This window comes from Ptiloglossa arizonensis, chromosome 1 (genome assembly GCF_051014685.1).
Source record: "Ptiloglossa arizonensis isolate GNS036 chromosome 1, iyPtiAriz1_principal, whole genome shotgun sequence".
NCBI lineage: Eukaryota > Metazoa > Arthropoda > Insecta > Hymenoptera > Colletidae > Ptiloglossa > Ptiloglossa arizonensis.
The window spans coordinates 31663927-31687520 of NC_135048.1; the positions used below are offsets into that span (position 1 = coordinate 31663927).

Consider the following 23594-nt stretch of genomic DNA (forward strand, 5'->3'; position numbering starts at 1 on the left):
GTGATCGCACGACTAATCGGAAATTAATTTCACGGCGGTTCTCTCTCGATGCACCCCGTGGGAGACGGAACACGGTTACCGTTATCGAACGCACCCGAGTTTTCCAGTGGCGCCAATTTCCTGCGATCGTTCGTAAACGAGGTAGAATCGTCCGCGGAGGCGTAGAGGCTGGCAGACACGGAACGGGGCATTGGGACGAAGAAGCCAGAGCGCGGAAAGTGCAGGCCGTGACTGAAAACATCCCATGGCGATAAGGATCTCCCGGCGATTAATTGGTACGACAGCGGCACACATTGGCGGTGCGTTAACGGGTACACGGCAGCCGTGTGCGGTAACCGGGTATCGTGCGCGATATCTCCTTATGACGCCGGTCGACGACTTCCTCCCCGTCTCCTCCTCTCTCTATCTCTCTCTCTCTCAATCTCAATCTCAATCTATCTATCCATCTCTTTCTCGACACGGGCGCGACGGTAAAAAGAGGAGAGAAAAAAGAAGAGGAAGAAGAAGGCGAAAAAAAAGAAGAGAAATACGAAAGAAGAGAGAAAGAGAGACCGAGGGACTCCTCCTCCTCCTGGGAGCGTCGATAAAGAAGGGATCTCGCGGGTCTGTCGCGCTACTTGCCCCGGAACTGCGGTTCCGGGGCAAGGTCCGCGGGGAAGCCAGCTGCCGGAAGTTGCCAAGGCAAGGCGCTGCCTGCCCGACGCGAAAGCTCCGCCATTCCGGCCCGCGACGTACCGCAAGCTCGAATGCAGGGATCTACTTGCCCTTCCAGGGTTCGTATCCCGGTTCCCAACCCTCCGGGTCTGTCCTCCTCGGTTCTTCCTCCCGTGGACTTACCCCAGCGATAACGTAGGGATCGCGAATCGGCCATCCTACGGGATTCCTTATCCTGGGAATCCTGTCGCGGGACGAGAGCTACGGATAAGTCGGGTTAATCCTTCGTTACTCGAGCTTCGATGTCCTTTCGATACCCTCGTCTCGTCCAGACACTGATTCACGAGCTGGAGGAAACGTTACCGGAGCTTCGGACCTACTTTCGAGCGTGTCGCCGATCCCGAGGCTCGTGGATACGCGCGGACCAGCTCAGATCGCGTCGATGTTAAAACGAATTTCGACGACGGTGAATTCGTTTTTGTTGCAAAGTTCAGATTATAATAGCTAGTTTATCATAATATGCAGGGATCTCGCGTATCTAGTAGTACAGTTATTGTACATGTAAGAATATTAAGTTCAAAGAAATGCGTATACAGTAAGATGCCTTGACGTGAACGACGACAGTGTCGTGTGGTCTTTCTGACTCTGGACTTGGAACTCGACTGAAAAGAACAACCAAAATGAAAACGGCCAAACCGTTGACCGCGTGGCGGACGATCCTTCCGCGCCAACATGAAGATAGTCCTTAAAACTGACATCGACATCTGGTACCCTTAAGATCGTTGTTGCATTCATTCGGGAGATTGAAAGGACACTTTTTGGTTCAGTGTCAGTGGCCACGAGGTTTGTGAAAATATTTCAACTAGGTGAGAATGAACTTTTGGAAATCTCGTTCGAGGAATTCGTATTGCAAATATCACGTTTAAGAATGATGAAATTCTTGAGAAATTGAAGAACCTCGACGAAAGGAAACAGTAGAGTACTCCAGCTTCTCGATGGCTGTTTCGTTCGACGGTGGCCGAGCATTGACAGTTTTCAAGTCCCCGATTATGTTCGTTCGGATTCCGTTTCGGTCCTTATGGTCGTGAGTGCGCGAGAAATTGAAAAATCTCGTAGTTTTTCATCCGTTTCCCCCGCCTACAGGAAGAAACAAGCCCCTACGGAACGTCGTACGCTTATATAAACAACGATATCGCAACACCGATTCGCGTTATTCGTTCGAAAACGCGTTCTTAGAGTTTACGCAACGGATACGTATCGGGAACATGTTTTATTTACAATAAGCGAGGAATGGATCGCGTATCACTTCCGCTTGAAGTTTTCGTCCCGGGGAACTCGGGAGCCTATAAATCAATTGCAATTTAGAATCATATTAAAAGGAATTGCGTACGTTGTTTCTCGTTGTTGAACCCTTTGCGGTACGGTATCGAGCGAGACGAACGTGAAAATCACGAGCGAGGCTCGCTGTACGGATTACGAGCCGAACACGAACGCGAATCGTACTCGTGGTTAGCTCGTTACGAACGTACTTACGTACGTGAGTCGGTACGCGTGTATTTCCGCTCCGCGGCGCGAGCAACCACCGTCCAATACTGTTCGCGATTTCAAACTTTTTCCATTTTTTTGAAATTAAATTTATTTAAAAACGAAGAGACGCGTAGGAAATATAATAGGCGTCCCACTGCGAATTGACGTAACGAGAAGTATGTTAATACGTACTCGAGCAACGAAACTCTCGATATTATCATCTCCGACAGTAACGAAGACAACGATACGGTACGAGTGATCGATCGATCGAGCAATTTATAGAAAAAGAAATTTTATTCACCACGATGACGAGAAGTGTATTTTCTCCGCAAGTTGAAATCGTGGCTCGTTACAAAGTGCACGGAACGACTTTTGTTTCGAAAATTATTATCGAAACTTTCCCTTCGATTTTTACATCACTTTTTCCCTTCACCGTACGAAAAGAACATCAATCCTTCGTTACTCGCTGCCAGGGAATTTCGATGATACACGAAACGATAAAAATCCTTTCGTGTTGCATTAGCGCTCCCTCCACACGGAATCCATTTTTCTCGCTGAAGGTGTATAAGTATATTTCTAACGTTTGTCCCTGACCGTGACATGGTCCTAAATCGATCTTAACGCGTTCTTCCGTTTGAATATACGCTCAGGATCTTTGGATCGAAATTATCCTGATCGTATGTAACTCGAATTTTTAAGTTTTCGATACAATAGAGGGATCAAATATACGTAGAGACACTTAGTCGCATCTACAATAGTTTCAATTACAAAAAAACAGTATGAGGATGAGATAGGTCGAAAAAACCGAGTAATGCTTTACGATTAAATTACTAAGGAAGTATAGTAACACTCGGTAGTGTTTACAATAATTTTAGATAGAGAAAAACAATCTGAGAACGCGACGGGTCGAAAAAGACCCGAGGAACGCTCTAAACTGAAATCTTTAGGGAAGTATGTAAACACTCGATTGCATCTGTAGTAGTATTAATTACAAAAAAAAACAATGAGAACGTAACGGGTCGAAAAAGACCCGAGGAACGCTCCAAAGTTAAATCTTTAATGAAATATAAAAGCACTTGATCGCATCTATGGTAGTATTAATTACAATAAAAAATAATGAGGACGTAACGGGTCGAAAAAGACCCAAGAGACGCTCTAAAGTTAAATCGTTAAGCAAATACACAAACACTCGATCGCATTTACAATAATATTAATTACAAAAGAGAAAACGGTGAGGACTTAACGGGTCGAAAAAGACCCAAGAAACGCTCTAAAGTTAAATCGCTAAGCAAATACAGAAACACTCAATCGCATCTACAACAATATCAATTACAAAAAGAAAACACAATACGAGGATGGGATTGATCGAGAAAAACCGAGTAACATCTTGCGATTAAATTACCAAAGAAGCATGAGTAACACTCGTTATTGCCTACGATAATTTTAGCCACAGGAAAACCAATCTTGGAACGCAATGGGTCGAGAAAGACCCGGTGAACACCACGAAGCGAAATCGGTCGAGTAAAAGAACTCTAAGGAGAAGCCTCCTTGCGTATCGAAATACCTAAGCTAAAATCGGTCGAGTGAAGAAACTCGGATAAGAAACCTAACGTGTCAAAATACCCAAGTACGTGCGAGAAGACAAGCGACGGCTATATTGACCTCAGTGTACTTTAATTTCCAAGCGGAACAAGTTTCCATTTTTCCGCCACGGGGTCCACGGTCTCGTTGCAGCGTTCAGGATGCAAACCCGACGCGGTTGTTGGTCGTTTGCGTTCTCATTGTTCGTCCGGTGGTCGTGCTACCGTTGACACGTTAATACGAACGATCCTCTCGGTGGATCGAGAGGAGAGTAGGCGCCCTCCTCGCAGCCGTCTCTCGCCTATCCGTGGACGGATCTCGACGTCGCGACGTCTGCCGACACCTCGGAACAATATAAACCGGCTTCCCCATTAGGCAGCCGGTCGTGATAAATATAGGAAGCATCGAATCGCGGTGCCGGTGGTTTGTAGCCGGGTTTCAAGCTGCATCGTAATTGATTCCCACGTCGCACCGGCATACGGTTCGACCGTTAATCACTCCTCGCTGACGTTACACGCGCGCTGGTGCTCGCTCGCGCTCAACCCGACGCGACGAGACGCCCCGGCTACGCGCGACTACGCGTCTCCTCGTTCCTACCGGACGATAAACCGCAGCTGCGCCCGAGACACGGGGATCTCTCCGGTTTGCCGCGGTCTCTCGAGGTCAGCCCCCGGTTGCCCGTGGCACACGCCGAAGATCGGTTGGTCCACCTGCTCCTCCACGCCGACCGTTTCACCTGCGCTCGCGGACGCCACGGTTATACCGCTCGCCACGAGTACTACTCTCTTGCCTTTCGCGTGCAAACGCGACCGGCTGATTCCCGCGAACCGTCACGGAGACCTTCGACAATTTCACTCCTTTGTGCCACAGGGATCACAGACCCTTGGACGACACCGAGCTTGCGTTTTATCGTGTTTGAGAGATGGAGTTTCTTTTCAGAATTGTATTTCATAGGAGGTGGACAGGAGATCCTCCTGAATGTGAGATTGAACGATGGAACGTCACACGTTGGGACAATTCGATGAGACGTGGTCGGTGTTGATCTCTTCTCAAGGACGTTATTCGCTGGGAAGAAATTCACGAGGATGTTGTTTGGAATACCCATGCAGGCTTACTAGTAATTTTAAAACGTGTGAGAAAACTAACTACGCAGAGTTTAAAGTATATTGATGTATTTGTTGAAACGTGACGTACAATATCTTTTATTGGCAAATTGGTCGTAAATTGGAGTACACGAATCGATAATTAGCTCATGGGTGATTCTTTCTGTTCGATGTGGTCAAGGAATTGGATCGTTACTTTTCAATTACCTTGTCGTGCTTCGACGCTTTGAGTAACTTTCTTTATCTAGGGGAATATCTATCGGATTCTAGTTGTAAGTTTTGAAATAAGATCGAGATTGTATTTTAGACCAGTCGTCCAGTCTACTTTTAAATCCCGCGATCTCTCCGCGTGTAGTCGCTCTGTCCGACTTTGGTTATCTTCGACCGGAAGATACGCTAGAGACTCGTGTGCACGAGGCATTTTAATTGCACGTGACGAAACAAGATCGAGATTGTGTTACGAACTCTTTCAAAGTCGGAGATGGATTTTTTCAGCGGCAATCTCTGGTAACTTCCCGCAACTCTCTGATCTCGTAGTCGTCTCTCTTTACTCCACGTTTGATCGCCCAAAACCTTCATCGTTCGCCATTTCGTTCAACTTTTCTTACTTTTCGTCGGAAGATGAAACACACGATCGTGCGAATATTTCAATCCGGATATCGTAGCAGATACCAGTCGAGTTCCTAAAATTAAAACTGGATTTTCGTAGCAGCGATCTCTGGGAACCTCTCGCGTCGCTCTAATCTCACAATTGTCTCTTTTCACGAACCACTGTGTCACAATTAGATTCCTCTTCTCACCTAATCCGCGTTTAAATCCCCGAATCTTTCATTCTTCTCCGCTTTCCCTAACTTTCTCTACCTTTGACCGGACGAGACGCTGGAGACATCGTTGGTATAAATAGATTCCCGTTTTCAAAATCGGAGATAACCTCCAATAATCGCGTACAGTCCCTGTTTAAAGCTTCGAATAGTTCGCACCGCGTCCAACTGAAAGAAACAACGTTGGAGCAGAGTCGAGAAGTACGCTGGGGTATAAATAGATTCCCGTTTTCAAAATCAGAGATAACCTCCAATATTGTAGTCCCCGTTTAAAGCTTCGAATAGTTCACACCGCGTCCAACTGAAAGAAACAACGTTGGAGCAGAGTCGAGAAGTACGCTGGGGTATAAATAGATTCCCGTTTTCAAAATCGGAGATAACCTCCAATATTGTAGTCCTCGTTTAAAGCTTCGAATAGTTCACACCGCGTCCAACTGAAAGAAACAATGTTGGAGCAGAATCGAGAAGTACGCTCTAGTATAAATAGATTCCCATTTTCAAAATCGGAGATAACCTCCAATATTGTAGTCCTCGTTTAAAGCTTCGAATAGTTCACACCGCGTCCAACTGAAAGAAACAACGTTGGAGCAGAGTCGAGAAGTACGCTTGGGTATAAATAGATTCCCGTTTTCAAAATCGGAGATAACCTCCAATATTGTAGTCCTCGTTTAAAGCTTCGAATAGTTCGCACCGCGTCCAACTGAAAGAAACAACGTTGGAGCAGAGCAGAGGAGTACGTTCGGGTATCTCTCTCGGGTATCGCGTTTCGAGCGGCAGATTCGCACCCGAGACGGCGAGTAATCGTCCGAGTTTCACGAGAGGATCGTTGGCGACGTGGAAAGGAGTTTGGGAGAGAACACCTTGCGCGACAGGTGCCGTCCCCGGTTCGCGAGCGTGTAGCGCGTGCAGGCCCGGGGACCAGACTCGGCGTAGCCCGAGGTTCGTTGCGTATCGTTCGGGTACGGTTCGCCGGGACCGTGTCCGGGCCCCGCCGGACGGTAGACGGTATCACCGGTACTTAAAAATATGTTAGCGACCGGTACATAAGCACCGTGACCTCCACGATACGATCTAAAGAGCCCGATGGGACGGCGTGTGTGCGTCAGATGCTTTTACGGGTCGACACCGAAGGGTGACACGAGCGGAGAACGACCGTGACTGTAACCGTCACGCCGACATCGGGGAACGTCGTGTCCCTGGAAAAATGCCGAAACGGAGTTCCAGACATCGATAAGACCGCTCGAATTCCCCCTGGTCGAGCTACGTTTCGGATAACGGGTTGTAAGGACGTTCGTTGCCTATGCAACGTACCGTGTGACGACACGGTTACGTTATCTCGGTTGCAAATTAACGCAACAGAGTCTCGTTGAAAGTCAAGCTACTCGAAGAGAACACTCGTTACCGTGACACCGTGCTTTATCCACGATTATGGTAAATTTATTCGGTAGCACGTAATACGTGTATAGCGGCAAGATGGTTCGGAGGATAGAGCGAATACGCTTGCTCTGTTTGAAATTAGCGCGATAGAGCTACGTTCAAGGTTGTGGTACGCTAAAGAAGTATACTCGTTTCGCTGGTAATATGGTTCATCGGGAATTACAGCAAACTTATTTAGTAATATGTAATATATAGCAAGATGATTCGAAGCTTAGAGCGAATACACTTGTTCTATTACAAATTAGCGTGATAGAGCTACGTTGAAAATTGTGGTACTCGAAGAGAACACTCGTTACCACAACACCGTGGTTCATCTAGAATTATAGCAAGCTTATTCGGTGGTGCATAATACATATATAGCAAGATCATTTAAAGGTTAGAGCGAATACACTTGCTCTATTACAAGCTAGCGAAATAGAGCTACATTGAAAGTTGTGGTACTCGAAAAGGACACCTGTTTCCACGACACCGTGGTTCATCTACAACTATATCACGCTCATTCGGTGGTGCCATAATACATGTATAGCAAGATGATTCGAAGGTTAGAGCAAATACACTTGCTCCATTACAAGTTAGCGCAATAGAGCTACGTTGAAAGTTGTGGTACTCGAAAAGGACACTCGTTACCACGATACCGTACTTTACCTACAACTATAGCAAGCTTATTCGGTGGTGCACAATACATATATAGCAACATAATTCGAAGGCTAGAGTCTCCTGTACGGTGTCTAGAGCCTAACCTCGCGCTTGGTGTACGAACCAAGGAACACTCGTCGACAGTGTAAGTTCGGTTACGGTGAAATTGGAACGAAAGATTCCACCGAACGCGTCTGGCGTTTCCTGCGTCCTCGGTTGGCCGCATCCATGGCATCGTGTCCGACGATATTTCACGAACGATCTCTGCGCACCGTCTTTTTTCCCCGTGTATCCGTACCAGCGATGCAAACACCCCCCGAAACTTGGCACGACCTAACCGTCACCCAGCTACCGGCCCGCAGCTCGATAGATCCATCCCGGGTAGCTTCTAACAGACGTCGGTAGCCTTCGCTGACCCGGAAGACGGAGAATGAAACTCGAGATCGCCGGTATATAAACCGGACGCGTGGTATCCTGGCAGTCTAATAATTCATTTTATGGAAATAACGGGTGGAAAACGGGCACCGGGAGCCACGGCTCCGGGACAGCATATTTTCCCAGAAATTTAGCGCGTACCGATTTCGAGCCGATAAATCAAACTGACCGGTGTCGGGGATGAGTCCAGGCGGATATCTCCATATCGAGATTCTTTAGCATATAGAGTGCGGCTTGCGCAACCCCTGGAAGAGTCCGCGCGAGCGGTCGTCCGCTCTGGACGCGGAAAGAGACGCTCCTCTCGGCGCCCTTCCTTCGTCTTCCGCCCTGCTGGCGAGCGATCTTTCCAAGGGAGGATACGGTCCACGAGGACGTGGACTCGGTTGTTTTACGAGCCGATCCGCCGCGCGCCAAGGGTTCCCGCCACCCCCGAGGCGGGTCCGGTTGACTGAATAAAAATTACGGAATATGTTGCATACAAAGTAAGTGAAAAACAGGACCGAGATGATGAATTACCATCGGGCACCGAGCGGGGGTGGCGAAGATAACGCCCAACGCCATCGATCACACCGACCATGGCCAACCGATGACGCGACCTCTTTTCTCCTTTCGAGAGACCGTACAACGTTTTCACCCGACGTCTCTCGATCTTCCGACGTCGTTGCTGATCCTTCCCGCTTCGTCGAGATCGCGAAGATTCATCGACCGTCCATGGTCCTGACGAGTCGTCGAACAAAACATGTAGCGTGAAAAAATTGTTAGTTGGAAAACTGGAAGACCGCAGAGAAGTCAGTCGGTCTAGTCGCGAGACAAGAGCACTAGTGACGCGTAGTTGCACGTCTCGGGTGCGTCACAAGTGCCCTCAGAGAGGAGTGCAACTGTCTGTTGCGACAGTGCGCATTTTCTTCACTCATCCGTAACTCTAGAACTAAGGTACACAGGTACATACGTTCGTAGAACATTTATTCGTTCTAGTGCGTAGATTCACCCCTTTGTAGCATGGACAAATATTTCTGAATCACCCTAAGTGTACAAGGAACACATTGCTGTTCTCTGTAAACTCTCATGTACCGATACATATCTATCGTATATGTTTGTTTCTCGTTGGTGACTCGATTTATCGAACAAGCTATAGACGCTCGCAATTGTTGTATCACCCTCGTGTTCGTCATGGCCCGATGATTCTCTTCTCTCCTTTCGAGAAACCTACCGTCCTCCTCCTCCGTGTTTCGATCCGTTGGTGATCGTTCTTCGTCGCGATAGAGGAGATCCATCTAGGTTCTCGCGATCGGGATACAGCACCCTGTCGCGGGTAGGTGTAAAGCGAGCCTAAGCACCGAGTAAATCCCAGCCTCGAGTCGCGGGTCAGGAAAGAGGACGAAAAGGGAGCGAAGGAGACGGAACGGGGGCGAAGTCGAGCGAAAAGGGTGGACGGGCCGAGGGACGGGGTCGGAGAAGGCGTGAGAGCGCGAGCAAGCAGGGAGATAGGTAAGCAGGGGGACCGGAGACGCTTTCGAGGCTCGAGTAGTCGCGCGAAATCTGCATTTCGGCTCTTCCATCCTTTCGCCCGCTGCTGGCGTCTCCCGCGCGGCTTCCTGGAACCGGAGAGCTTTCGAACGGCTCGCAAACACTCGGTGCCGCGGGAAAGCTCGCGCCACGGTGGTTGTGTGTGCCCGCGTGCGTGTGGAACGCGGAGACGTCCGCGCGGAGAACGATCCCCCCATCGACGTCGTTCACCGCCTCTCTGTCATCCTACTTTTGCTTTCGCGCCGGTATTTGCCCCGCGAGAATGCACCGCCGAGGCTTTTGTTCACGGCCCGTGGGGATCAGCGTTTTCCACGGACGCGAGAGGACGATTGGCCTACTCGCGCGCTACCATCGAAAGGTAGATGCCCACTGCTGGAGTTTACCAGTCTCGGCCATTTTCACGGATATTTGTGACCGATCTCGCTGCTGAACTCTCGGCTGTTCCCGAGAGAACGTGTTCCGCACACGTAGCGGCGAGTAGGCTAACATCCGCTGGAGATACAACTGCGTTTGTCGAATGTTTTAGACAGGGATGTAGTCGTGCCTGGAAAGACGTGCAGCCTCGATGGAGTTGGGTGTTATTACTTAACTGGCGCATACTCACTGGCCTCCAGCATATGCCTAATTAGGTGTCTCTATTGGATAACCTCCCGGGTTTAGCTGCTCGTAGCGAAATGAGTCTAACCTGACGCTATTGTAGCGCGTGTGTAGATTTTTGTAATCAATCGATGAAGTCGCATCTACCGATCTTAGGCGGTGATTCCGTCAGTCATCGTGTGGCGGAAAAAGCGAACGAAACGAGCGCGAGACTTTCGTCCCGGGTGTCAAATTACGAGAGGCGTGCAGTACACTCTGCTAATGATCGAACCTCTACCTGGAGGTTAGAACTGACCACAATCGTAGCATATGTACGCACACATTTTCGCTATCGATCGAACTAGTCACATTTACCGATTCTAATGCATGTAGAATTGTGCAACTGGGAAGAGCGAATGGAACCTGTGTCGTCACCAGTAGCAACTTTATTCGAGCGTACATTTAGCTACCGATCGGACCTCTCCCCGAATATTTGACATACTCAACATACAATTACAGTATATGTACGCATACATTTCTGCTAACGGTCGAACCAGTCGCATCTATCAATCCTAATGCCCGCGGTACCGTGCAACTGGGAAGGGCGATTGGAACCTGTGTCGTCACAAGTAGCAACTTTACTCGAGCGTACATTTAGCTACCGATCGGATCGCTCCCCGAATATTTTACATACCTGAACACAATTATAGCGTATGTACGCATCTATTTTTGCTATCTATCGAACCAGTTACATCTACCGATCCCAGTACACACGGTACCGTGCAACTGGGAAGGGCTAATGGAACGTGTGTCGTCACGAGTAGCAACTTTACTCGAGCGTACATTTAGCTACCGATCGGACCTCTCCCCGAATATTCGACATACCCAACATACAATTATAGTATATGTATGCATACATTTTTGCTATCGGTCGAACCAGTCGCATCTATCAATCCTAATGCACGCGGTACCGTGCAACTGGGAAGGGCGAATAGAGCCTGTGTCGTCACAAGTAGCAACTTTACGAGCTGCATACAATTAGCTACCGATCGGACCATTCCCCGAATATTCGACATACCCAACATATAATTATAGTATATGTACGCATACGTTTTTGCTATCGGTCGAATCATCTGCGTGACATCTACCCATCCTAATGCACGCGGTACCATGCAACTGGGAAGGGCAAATACAACCTATGTCGTCACAAGTAGCAACTTTACGAGCTACGTACTGTGCGTTTAACCACAGATCGAACTACTCCCCGAACGTTCGAGCATTTCACAAGAAACACCCTCCGCAGACGGGACGTGGCCGAAAAATCGCGTCAGTCCGGGATGAAAAATCGTTTTCCACGGTCGGACCGGAAGGAGGGCCGGTGGTACGGGTGCGGCCACGAGAGAAACGGGGGCAAGAAGAGGCGAAGGCGAAGGCGACGGGTAATTAATCCGCGGTTTTTCCTCGTCTAATTAGTTGGATTTATTCCGTTGGTTCCCCTTATCCGGGCCGGGCCGGGCCGGGCCGGTCCTGGTTCTCTCCCTCGCGGTCGTCAGTCTCTCCAGCCGGTGGCTCGACCGGTCGCGGTCTTTCGCTCGCTCCGGCCTCAACTTGGACGACGGGGGCTGATGTATGGAAATGTATGCGGGGAGACGGAGGCTCGCATTTTTCCAGCCACGCTCTGGCTTCGTTTCTTCGCCCCACCCGCCCCCGGTTTCGGGCTTCATCCGCCGCCCGGGCCTCCTTCCACCCCCTTTCCACGAAACGTCTTTCGGCTCGATTCCCTCGCCGCTACTCCTCGCCTCTCCGCTCGCGCTCGGGCGCGTCTTACTCGTTAAATTCGCATCAGGTCGGTGTTTCTCGCGACCGTTTCCAGGAATCCGCGCTTAAGAGGAGATCCGCGTGCCCCGGCCTGCCCCCGACCCACCCCGTACCACGGTACCCCGTACCGGGAGATTTTCACTTTCCATTTTCGGGCGCGCCCGGTTTCTCGCGATTATCTCTCGCGTTGTGCGCGCACGCCTTCTCCAGTCCTTTTTGCCGCGTTTCGAATCCGCGTCCACCGAGGTCCACCACCGCCGCCACCGCCACCGCCGACGACGTCGCGCTTATAAGGTCACAGACTCGCGCGGCGGATTCTCCGAGCGGGCCATTGTTTCCAGGCGTTGTCGGGCCCACCTTTTGCACCGAGGGGGCTGCTCGCGGATCTTTTTTCCTTTTCTACTCCCCTTCCCCGTACCACACCCCACTCCACACCCCTCTGTTTCGCTCGGTGTACCACGAACACCGCGCGAATTATCGAACGCTCGATACGCGCGGCGGACACGGAACACGATCGTCTTTTCCCGCGATTTTTCCCTATCGAGCCACTTTACGTGACGAGAGTGCACAGACGCATCACAGTCCCGTTTCACCTCCTCTCGGTAACCACCGTTTAATATTTATGCTCCGCGCGAACGCGTGTTATCGGGCCGACGAATTTCCGCGCCGGTTGTAATAATTAGCGGAGGTGATGCAACGGCGATCCGTCGTTTTACACGGTTACGTGACCGAATTAATTTTTCATCGCGGATTCCCGCGTCGTGTATTAATTAAACGCCGCTTTCGGATAAACGCGGCTCGCGATCCCCCGTAGCCCGTACTCGGCGACGCGGACGTTTTCGTTCGAATAATAAGCGCTCGGGAGGAGGACCGTATTCCCCCGCGGCGGCCATTTAAAATACACGCCGAGCGAAAATGCGCGCTCGCGTGACAAACATTTCGGTATAAATAATACGCGCCCCGCGATTTCGAAACGCCGGGAGAACATTACTCCGCCACCACCACCACCATCGAGCGATCGAAAAATCTAGCTACGCACGCAGCGGCGAAATTCCTCGCGAAGCGGAAATAATCGCGCGGGCGCGAGCTATCGAGCGAAGAGACGTTCATTGAACTGGTAGTCGGCGAGAATTTCGTCCGATCGTAAAATCAAACTTGAACGTTTTTAATATTTCCAACGAATAGTAACTCTTCCACTACTAATTTCCAATATTTGGTATTTCCATCGGCTTGTAGCAAATATCGTGGAATTATGGAGCGAATGTATGTTTTTATTCAATTATTGTACTCGAACCCGCTCAGTATTTACTTGTCGCTTTTGAACGTGTTTATTATCCACTACTTTTTAAGATTTTTAGAACCGAGAATTAAATTAAAACCGAGACAACCTTGTCAATTAAGTTTCGTGTAATATCTCTACAATGTCTACAAAATATTCACAGTATCTTTCTCACTTATAATTTTCTGGATTCTGAAATCTTCTCCCGTTTCTACGACCGATCTCGAGTCTCGCTTCGGAGGAACGCAAAGAATGCTCCTTGGACGTGAATTAATTCCACGTGTCCGGCGACAGAGTAATTCCTTCGAGGCAAGCTTCGCTGCCAAGCTTCGCGAAACGATAGATCATCGTTCGAGGTCGATTTTACGCGAGACGTTCTCCGTAAGAGTCCTCTACCGACCGAGTTACGCTATTCCCGGCTAATTCTACACGAGTTTCGTTGGTCAAGGATGTTCTTACATGCGCCGAGAAGACAGAAGCTGTTGGAAGATTTATCGCGAGCAATAAGATTCTACAACGGTGATTTACGAATTCTTTGCACACGTGATACGCGCACGCTACGGCCGCTGGACATGGAAGAATGAGATACACGCGTGTTTCGTGTACACGCGGTGACGTCACGCAGCGACCATACGAAAGACGCGAGATTTTCGAGTAACTCGCGACAATGGTCCACTCGCCTCCGAGGGCAAGAATTTTCTCCAGTCCAAGTGCGTCTCGATTTTTCATCCTTTGTTCGGATCTTTTTTAACGCGTAAATCGGGACATTTGCCCCGACTTGTCCCGAATTGCTACAAAATACACGGGTGAACGTTTACGCTAACAAGTAACACGAGTCGTACAGCTCTTGAATGGAAGAATGATTCCTGGATCGAAAGGAAGAGTCTTATAATTCTTTCTCACACTTGGGTCTACGAAAACCACTTAAACGAACCCGATACGATTCTCGGTATCTTCCAGAAGTGAATTTCTCAGCTCCGTACAATACATTCTTTCACACAGTGACTCGACAATCGGTAAATACGAATGGTTTTGAGGAATTAATTGGATAATTTTCTAACAATTTTTACTGTTGGAATACAACGACATTGAACCGTGCAGTACTTGAGAAGTCAAGGAATGGATGAGCTCGATACCGGCTTTCTTATATTTTTCCGTTGATGTGCCGACGTGATCGTTACAATCTCTTGCACGACTGTATCACATTTATCTAAAAGTAAACGTCCTATTTAAATTTTCTCTCGTGCAAAACAATTCCATAATCCCACATTTACTAATTCGAATCGATGATTTGAGAAGTCAGCCACCTCTCTACTCTCGAATCTCCTCTTCGAACGGATCGCGAATTTCGTACCGAGAAGTACGATCAGCATGTTTGGCGGTTTACTCGCGTATACGCGACAACGGCCGTCGAAGCGTTAACCATCGCCGGCGTGAGAAGGCCGAGGAGTCTCGGAGCAGAAAAACAATCGCGAGTGCGCGACTACCGTCCTGGGGGGCAGCGATCAGCAGAGCGGCAACACAAAAGAATCGCGTTGGCCGTGTCCCGGGCTCGAGAAGCGTTCGTCGTTCCTTGGAGCGATTCTTTTCCCGAACGAAACATCGCTCCGTCTTCGTTCCACCGGTGTACGTACCGAGAGAGGGAGTGCTCAGTCGGGGGACACCCGAAGAGGCACCCTCGACGCGCGAACGAGCGAAACGGAATGGAGAGGAAGGGAAAAGAAAAAAATCGCAAACATCTCACTGCGGAAGATATCGCGGAGTAATAGATAAAAGGCGATAAGTGCTCGCCCGCCATGAATAATGTATCGCGTCGGTATACGCGATAATTGCCGCGCTTCATTAAAACCAGATCGCTCATTGTCAAGGCAAGAGCGCGAGCGCGAGTGCGAGTGCGAGTGCGAGTGCGCGGGGGCCTACTCGCGAGACCGTAAACTCGACCAGGAGGGAACGATCGATATCGTTTACCGAGAAATCCGTGGCGATCGGGACCGATCGCTCAACCAGTTTCTGTCCAAGGGTTGGAATCCGAGGACACGCGGGTTACATGTACAACGGTGCCCCGTTTAACGTTTGATAATGCAATTAGCGAACCGACCGTAGAACCTTAACGAGATACGACGCTGGCTCTGGGTTAGGCCCCCGTGGTTTGCGTTCGAGACTCACCGAGTAGGCGCACCGTCCCGATCTTGGTCTCGTTTCTCAGCGAGGGCTTGCACTTCCGTCTCTATCGATCCGGTCGACGTTCAATCCCATGGGCCGACGTCTGCGAGCGAACTTGGCGGGGATATCTTCGACACCGAAAACGAGGACTTTGCACTTTAAGTTGGTCGAGGCAGGGTTTCCTTTGGGGAGTTACCAGGGGAACAGATCTCTCGTTGGACACGAAACTGGGAATGCTAGGACCTCGAAATATTCTGGAAAGGAGCATTGTTTTTGGTGGTGTTTCGTTAGGTGGTTGGTGGGTAATTTCCTGGTGGATAAAGGTAACGATGAAGTCTGGAACGTCTTAGAGACTGAAAACTTTAGGCTTGTGTTGATTGAGGCTGAGTTTCCTTTGAGGACTTGTAAGGGGAACAGATCTCTGGTTAGACAAGAAACTGGGAATGCAAGGACCTCGAAATATTCTAAGAAACACAGTCTTTGGTAATGTTTTGTAAAGTGGTTAGTATTTAATCTCCTAGTGGATGAAGGTAACAATAAAGTCAGGGACATCTTGAACACCGAAAACTTTACACTTGTGTTATTTGAAACTCAGTTTCCTTTGGGGAGTAACCAAGAAAAAAGGTCTTTGATTGGACAAGAAACTGAGAATGGAAGGTTCTCGAAATACTCTAGAAAGGACCACAATCTCTGATAATTTTTTATTATGTAGTTAGTATTTAATTTCCTAATGGATGAAGGTAACAATACAGGGACATCTTGAACACCGAAAATTTTATACTTGTATTAGTCGAGGCTGAGTTTCCTTTGGGGAATTTCTAAGAGAAAAGGTCTCTGATTGGACAAGAAACTGGGAATGGAAGGTCCTCGAAATACTCTACAAAGGACCACAGTCTTTGGTAATGTTCCATTAGGTGATTGGTGTGTAACTCCCTGGTTGGCAAAGGTAACGATAAAGTCTGGAACATCTTGAACACCGGAAACCAGGACTTTGCACTTTATTCAGTGAGATTGAGTTACCTGTAGGGGATTGGAACAGATAGCCTTATTAGCCAGGTACGGAGCAGGGAGTAGAAAGGACCTTGAGATCCCTGAAAAGGAGCACAAACAGCCTTTGACGACGTTTCGTTCGAGGGTTAGCGTTTCAGCTCCTTTCTGAGACTAACGATAACTTGTAGAGAACATCTTAAACACCAGATACCTGGACTCAGTGACAATTGAGGTTAGGTTACATTTGGGGATTTACGAAGACGACGCAAAAGGAGCACTGTCTTCGATAACGTTTCGTTCCGAGATTAATCTTGAAGTCTCTGATTAAGGTTAATAATAAACATCTTGGGTACATCTTTAATCCCAGAAACCAGGACTTGGGGACAGTTGAGGTTAGGTTACATTTGAGGATTCACGAAGCGAACAAAAACGACACACAATCTTTGATAATGTTTCGTTCTGAGTTTAATCTCGAAGTCTCTGGTTGAGGTTAATAATAAACTTCCTGGGAACATCTTGAACATCAAAAGCCAGGACTTGGCCATAGTTGAGGTTAAGTCACATTTGGGGATTCACGAAGACGAAAGAAAAGGAACACACTCCTCGATAAAGTTTCGTTCCCAGATTAATCTCGAAGTCTCTAGTCAAGGTTAACGATAAACTTTTTTGGAACATCTTGAACACCAGAAGCCAGAACTTGGCGACAATTGAGGTCAGGTTACATCTGCAGTTACCCAAGATTCCCAAGAACCGTGTAGCGCGAAGAAACAGCACCCCGAAGAAGTGCACAGTATTCCACGACATTCGTTTCGTCTTAGGTCGCGGTACCCTTAACGCGTAGGCAGTCTGGAGGGCACTCGCGCGGCAAGAACACGGTCCCATCTATTTCGAATCGGAAATCCGCGACTCCGCCCAGCTCCTCCGTGTTCCCTCGTTTTTAATCCGAGTCGTTCCCGGAGCGCGGCGAATTATCGTCGCGGGGTCGTAACAACGCGTGGAACGAACGAGGAAGAAAGGGAGAACGGAGAGAAACGCAACGAGCGTTTCGTACGGGCAAAACCCGCGCGGAAGACGAAGAGGAGAGCGTGTGTGGCAGCAAGGTACGTGGAAGGTACCGAGACCCGGTGCGCTCACGGCGATGCCCAGGCACGTACCTAGCAAGCTAGTAGGTACGTAATGGGTAGTAGCCAGTAGGTGGCAAGGCTGCGTGACGAGGCGATTGCGGACCGTGACTAAAATATTTAAAAATATGTATCTTTCTGGCCGGACTGCCGTCCAGTTCCAGTTCCAGTCCCGGACTCTAGGCCGGAGACCGCCGCATGCCGCGCTCCCTCACCCTCAGCCCCTCGCCACGGTGTATTTATTTCGCGTTTCCTTCCTGCCGCGAGGCTGCCCTCGCTACCGGAGGGCTGCTGCTGCCCCCTTCCTCGTACGTCCAGCCCTCTTCCACGCCGTGGCTAGCCTGCTTCGTCTCGCGACCACATCGTCCTCGAAACCGACCACCGATTTTCCGTTCCTCGATTACGTCTTTCGTCGTGGGCGATACTCTGCGCAACAGCACTGTCGTTCACCGAGAAGTTCGCGAATTTGAAATCGCGAGAACGAAACTCACTCATCGTCACGAGTAAACGGGGAGGGAAACTTTAAAGCGACTAGTCTGAGAAACGAAAGACGAGGACGATTCTGAGCTTGTGTCTGGCTGGTTCTTATCGTTAGAGAGTTTCAGAGGAAGTGCAGATTTAGGTGACGTGTATGTTGTCGATTTATCGACATTGTGGGTACCCTGCCTCGTTTAATGTTGGTGTATCAGAAACCCAGATTGTCGATACGAGGGTAGAGAAGTTTCTATGGAAAGTGGTCGAACTTTCCTTCTGCCTTCGAAGAGACGCAGTTCGACAAGTGGTGGGACGACTCTTGATTGTGAATTCTAGCAAGAAATTTGATCGGTACCATAGAATCTTGTCCAATCTTACATCCATGAACCTAACGGAGTCATTCTTGGATGAGGTTCTAATAGACTTGGATCCAAGAGCAAGTGCGATAGAATTTTATTTCTGATATCTAAGGCAAACATTTCTGGACCACGTTTGGCAACACGGGGATCCAAAGGGAACTATTTAGTATACGGTAGAATCTCATCCGACCCTGATACCTAATTACATTCTCACACTACGTTCCATGTGTACAACGTTACACGTCTAATACGCGAGAGAGTTTCATCCAACCGAAGATACTTCCCTGATACCTAATCCAGTCGTTCGTACAGTGAATCCAGAGAAAAGATCTCGTCTAGTATACAACAGAATTCCATCCAAGCTTACGTCCCCTGATACCGAACCGAGACGTTCCTATACCACGTGGATCCAAAGTATCCCGATACCTAACCGAGACGTTGCTGCGCTAGCTAGATCCGTAGAACCCTGGTAATCGAGACATTCCTAGACCACGTTCCACGAGGAATCCAAAGAAAACCACACACCAGGCACACGGGAGAACTTCGTTCAAGCTCCCGAGCAACGTACAAACTCGCTAGCACCGCGCTAGAATCTCGTCCGATCCGAGATACACGTCCCTGACTGTTAGGTGTCCGCTCGGTGGGACCACGGAAATTTTCGTTTCTCTGTTTACATCCGACCTCGTCGCCCCGTGGAACGCGCTATCGATACGTTAGATCGAGGCGGCAGGTGAGTTGCAACAACTGCAGGCTCGACTGCAACTGCATTCGCCGGGGCCCGGAATCGAGTGGCCGTGCGGTTCACAATGCAGGATGACCTCAACGATCCGGGGCCCTCGCAGCCGGGTGCGAAATGCCGGCAAACGGTCGTGGCCGGGTCTGCGCGATGCATATTCATGATTCTTTCTCCTCGTTTCTTCTTTTTTTCTCCTTTTTTTTTCCTCTCTTTTTTTTCCTGATCGGCCATCGCGGGAAAGAGGAAGTGGAGTTCTACCGGGCGCAACGCGTCGCCGCGCGTTAAGGACAACCCGCAGGGCACCGCGACGCGACAGGGCGCATACTAATCGCCCCCGGCTGCTTTTTTCGGGAACTTCCGAGACCGCGATTGCGTTTTCTCAGGCCCCTCAACGGCCACGACTACGAATATTATCGCGTCGCTCGTTCCGCCGCGATAAATGCCGTGACGCGCATGTGCGGTCTTCGATACAGCGCCCTCTGTGACTGCGAACGCGCCAACGTTTCTTTCACGATATTTCCCACGTTGTATTCACTATTGGCTTGTTCGAAAAGTCGTTTCGTTTTCCAAAATGAGGAATGTATGATTTAATGAAATGTTTGTACGCTCTGAAAAAATTGTGTCTCATTTTCACTAAAAAAAACGCAATGATTTTGGCTTGTTCGGAAAGTAATTTCGTTTTCCAAAATGGAGAATGTATGATTTAATAAAATGTTTGTAGGCTCTAAAACATCGTTCATTTTCACTAAAAAAACGAAATGAGATTCCTAATAATCCAATAAAAGGCGTATGGATAATTACGAGCATCTAGAATGATGTTTATTTATTGGCCGATCTGACGATCGCTTCTGGGAATCGTACGCGTTGGAACACGGTCACCTCGATAACTGTCTTTTAGGTTAGGTGCGCTCTTGAAGCGTGCTCGTCGAGTGTACGAAAATTGAGAATTTTTGTTCGTAGTGGTTCCGGGTCGGTTGGAACTGTTACACGAAATATCATCGTTATCGATTTAACGATGAGATTCGGTACGAAATGAAAGTTTTTCTAGGTGGAGAATCGAACCGAACGCCATTTTAATTTACGTCGAATATTTCCAGAGAACTTGTATCTTTAAACGATACTAGGTATTTTCTTCGATAGTCAATACAAAGATTATTTTTACCGATCTTTACACGATACTGAACAAAAAATGTACCGTGAAGTTTAAGAAACCAAAGGTTACCTTGATATCACGTTAGATAGGAGACGTATAATATTAAAAAGAAATTTAGTAGGTCTTTTCGAATACCATGTATATTTTCTAAGTTTCTCGACGAAGTCAATAGGTAAGAATTTTAAATGACAATTCTTACCTCGGTCCTATAAATACAATTGGAAAAATATCAGGTGCAAGATGCAAAGCGTCGTTACATATCGAACAATCCCTCCCCGATTTTAAAGATGTTAGAGTCATCCGTGAACACAAAGTACAACCTACTATAGTCCGATTGTTCAATTGTTTGTTTCAGGTTTTCGAGCGAAGAGGAGCGCGCCAGAAAGCGGTAACGAATACCAGAAGAAAGGACTACGACTTCGGTGAGTGTTCAAGAGTTATTTATCTCTACTTTTTGCGAAGAGGGGGCAGACGAAAGTCATGGCCGAACGATCGTCACGAACGAAATCCTCGAGGATTTGGCGGTTGTTGGAAGAGATAATTTCCGGGACGAATACGCTCGATCCTGGACAATTACTCTCGCGGATGCTGGAAGGAGAAGACCCGCGTGGCGGAGTAAACGTCAGGGCGGTTGGACCGCTAATGGAGCATTAAATAAAAATATTCATTGGCGAGCGAGAACCTACGAAGAGGGCGGAGATCGCGGCTTACAGTTTTATGGAGCTTAATTGTAAGCGAAACGCGGCGTTACCAGCCGAGTCGGGGTATTAATTTAATTCGTATCGTCTCGGAGTACCCCATCCCTAACCCGCGGACGCGCGAATTATGGTCGTTCGAGGAAGAATCCCCACGGGGCGGGCGTTCGCGGGGCCGTTAAAAAATTAACCGCGTCCTCGAGTGGCCCGCGTTGAAATATTCACCGCGTCGTTAACTTTTCATTTCCCTCGCGCTTCGCTCCGATTTCCTACGTGTATCCCGCCACGGATACTCCGGTAGCGGCGAGAGTCGATTCTCGTGTAAATATCACCGCTAGAGCTACTCTAAAGTGGAAGAAATATTTTAAAAAAATATATTGGGACAAATTGGTCGATGATTTTTATTTTGTTCGTACGTTGTACTTGGTCGTCAAATATTTACGGATTAAGTATTCTATTGTTACGCTTCGACAGTGGCTAGAGTTGACTCTGGAGTAGACATCGGTAGCGCTAGAGCTACTCTAAAGTGGAAGAAAATATCTTTAAAAAAATATTGAGAGGAATTGGTCAATGATTTTTATTTTGTTCGTAGGTTTTACTTTGTCGTCAAGTATTTACGGATTAAGTATTCTATTGTTACGCTTTGACAGTAGCTAGAGTTGACTCTAGAGTAGACATCGGTAGCGCTAGAGCTACTCTAAAGTGGATGAAAATATCTTTAAAAAAATATTGAGACGAATTACTCGTTAATTTTTACTTTGTTCGTACGTTGTACTTGATCGTGAAGTATTCACGGATTAAATATCGTATTGTCAAGCTTTGACACTGGCAAGAGTTGATTCCCGAGTAGATATTAACGCTAGAGCTACTCTAAACTGGAAGAAATATTTTTAAAAAAATATTGAGATGAATTGGTCGATGATTTTTATTTTGTGCGTACGTTGTACTTAGTCATCAACTATCTATTGATTACGTATCTTATTGTCACGCTCTAATAGTAGCTAGAGTTGACTCTTGAGCGTACACCAGCGCTAGAGCTACTCTCTAGAATAGAAGAAACTTTTGCAAAAAATATTGCGACAAATTGCTCGTTGATTTGTATTTAACGCGTTGTACTTCACGCACTTCACGATTGCGCTCCGACAATGATAAGAGTTGACTCTCGAGGAGAGTCACAAGCGCTAAAGCTACTCTCTAGAATATAGCAAACAGGCGTCAAAAACTATAGCAACGTGTACCTCTCTAATTTCTATTTCCCTCGTTATTCTCAGACACCTAGTATCCACAGATTACATACCCCATATTTATGCTCTAACACTAGCAAAAGTTAACTCTCGAGGATAGACACCAGTGCTAGAGCTATTCTCTAGAATATAGCAAACAGGCGTAACAAAATATAGCACCGTGTACCTCTCCAATTTGTGTTTTTCTCGTTATTCTCAGACACATAGTATTCACAAACTACATACCCCAAATTTATGCTCTAACACTAGCAAAAATTTCCTCTCAAGGATAGACACCAGCGCTAGAGCTACTCTCTAGAATATATCAAACGTGCGTCAAAAAATCTATCACCGTGTACCTCTCCAATTTGTATTTCGCGCGTTGTACTCGATCACCTAACACGTCCACAGCTTACGCATCGTACTCTGTCCCCGATCTTTCACCTCGGGATGGAGTCGTCTTCTAGCCGCCAGATTTACCGTTCGATTGGTCGCGAATGGTGCTCGCGAACCAAAGAGGGGAAAAGTCTCGGAGACGTTGAAATCGTCGGGCGGGTACGGTGCGAGGGGAGCCCGGGAACCGTCTCCGGTAGCCGTGGCAGTTAGCGCCAAAATAAAATAAGGATGGAACGAAACGAAAGGCAGGAAAAATAAGTCGACCCTTATCTCGTCCTCGTCCCGTTCCGTTTGGCCTATGCATATTCAGGAGGCGCGTAGGGCCGGCTCTGTCTCTCGCTGGCCGCCACTGGTGTTCTCCGTTGCACCAACCGCGGCGAACGTAAACTCCACGGAGGCATCCCCCCGGTTCTCGTGGCCGCTACCATCGGCTCGTTCGTACCACGACCGACTCTATACTTACCTACGTCCGCCACCCGCTAATTTCTAGGCTTCCTTCTTTAATTGCACCGGGCACGATAATAACACCGTGTACGGCTGTGTGTATATCGTCCCGCGAGCTGTACCGTGCCCCCGCGAAAACTAGCCAGCCCCGCGGCCGTGTGGTTTCGCATCGGTGAGTCGGTATACACCCAGGGTACCGTATAACGAGCTAACACCCACTCTTCCACCCTTCCCGGCGAGATAATCTTTATTGTCGCGCGATGTTCGAGTATCGTCGCCGTGGCTCCCGCGAGACGATTTTCTTTTCCTTTTCCCTTTCGTCCGTACCAGTGTTTCTCAAACTTTTTCCACCACCGGTAGCAATTTTCTAACCGAACCTCGCCATCCGCGAACAGCTGGAGGATTATCGTAGATCTACCCCGGGGTTTGATCGACCATCGTTCTCG

At 48.3% G+C, this 23594-nt stretch overlaps 1 protein-coding gene across 1 annotated transcript in view; it reads left to right on the top strand.

Annotated features, from left to right (window-relative positions):
• LOC143147565 (uncharacterized) overlaps nucleotides 1–23594 on the top strand; it is a 320816-nt gene that overhangs the window by 112067 nt on the left and 185155 nt on the right. Inside the window, exon 3 of the mRNA XM_076312915.1 lies at nucleotides 20746–20812. Coding sequence (XP_076169030.1) covers nucleotides 20746–20812 — 67 coding nt within the window. The remainder of the gene's footprint in view (nucleotides 1–20745; nucleotides 20813–23594) is intronic.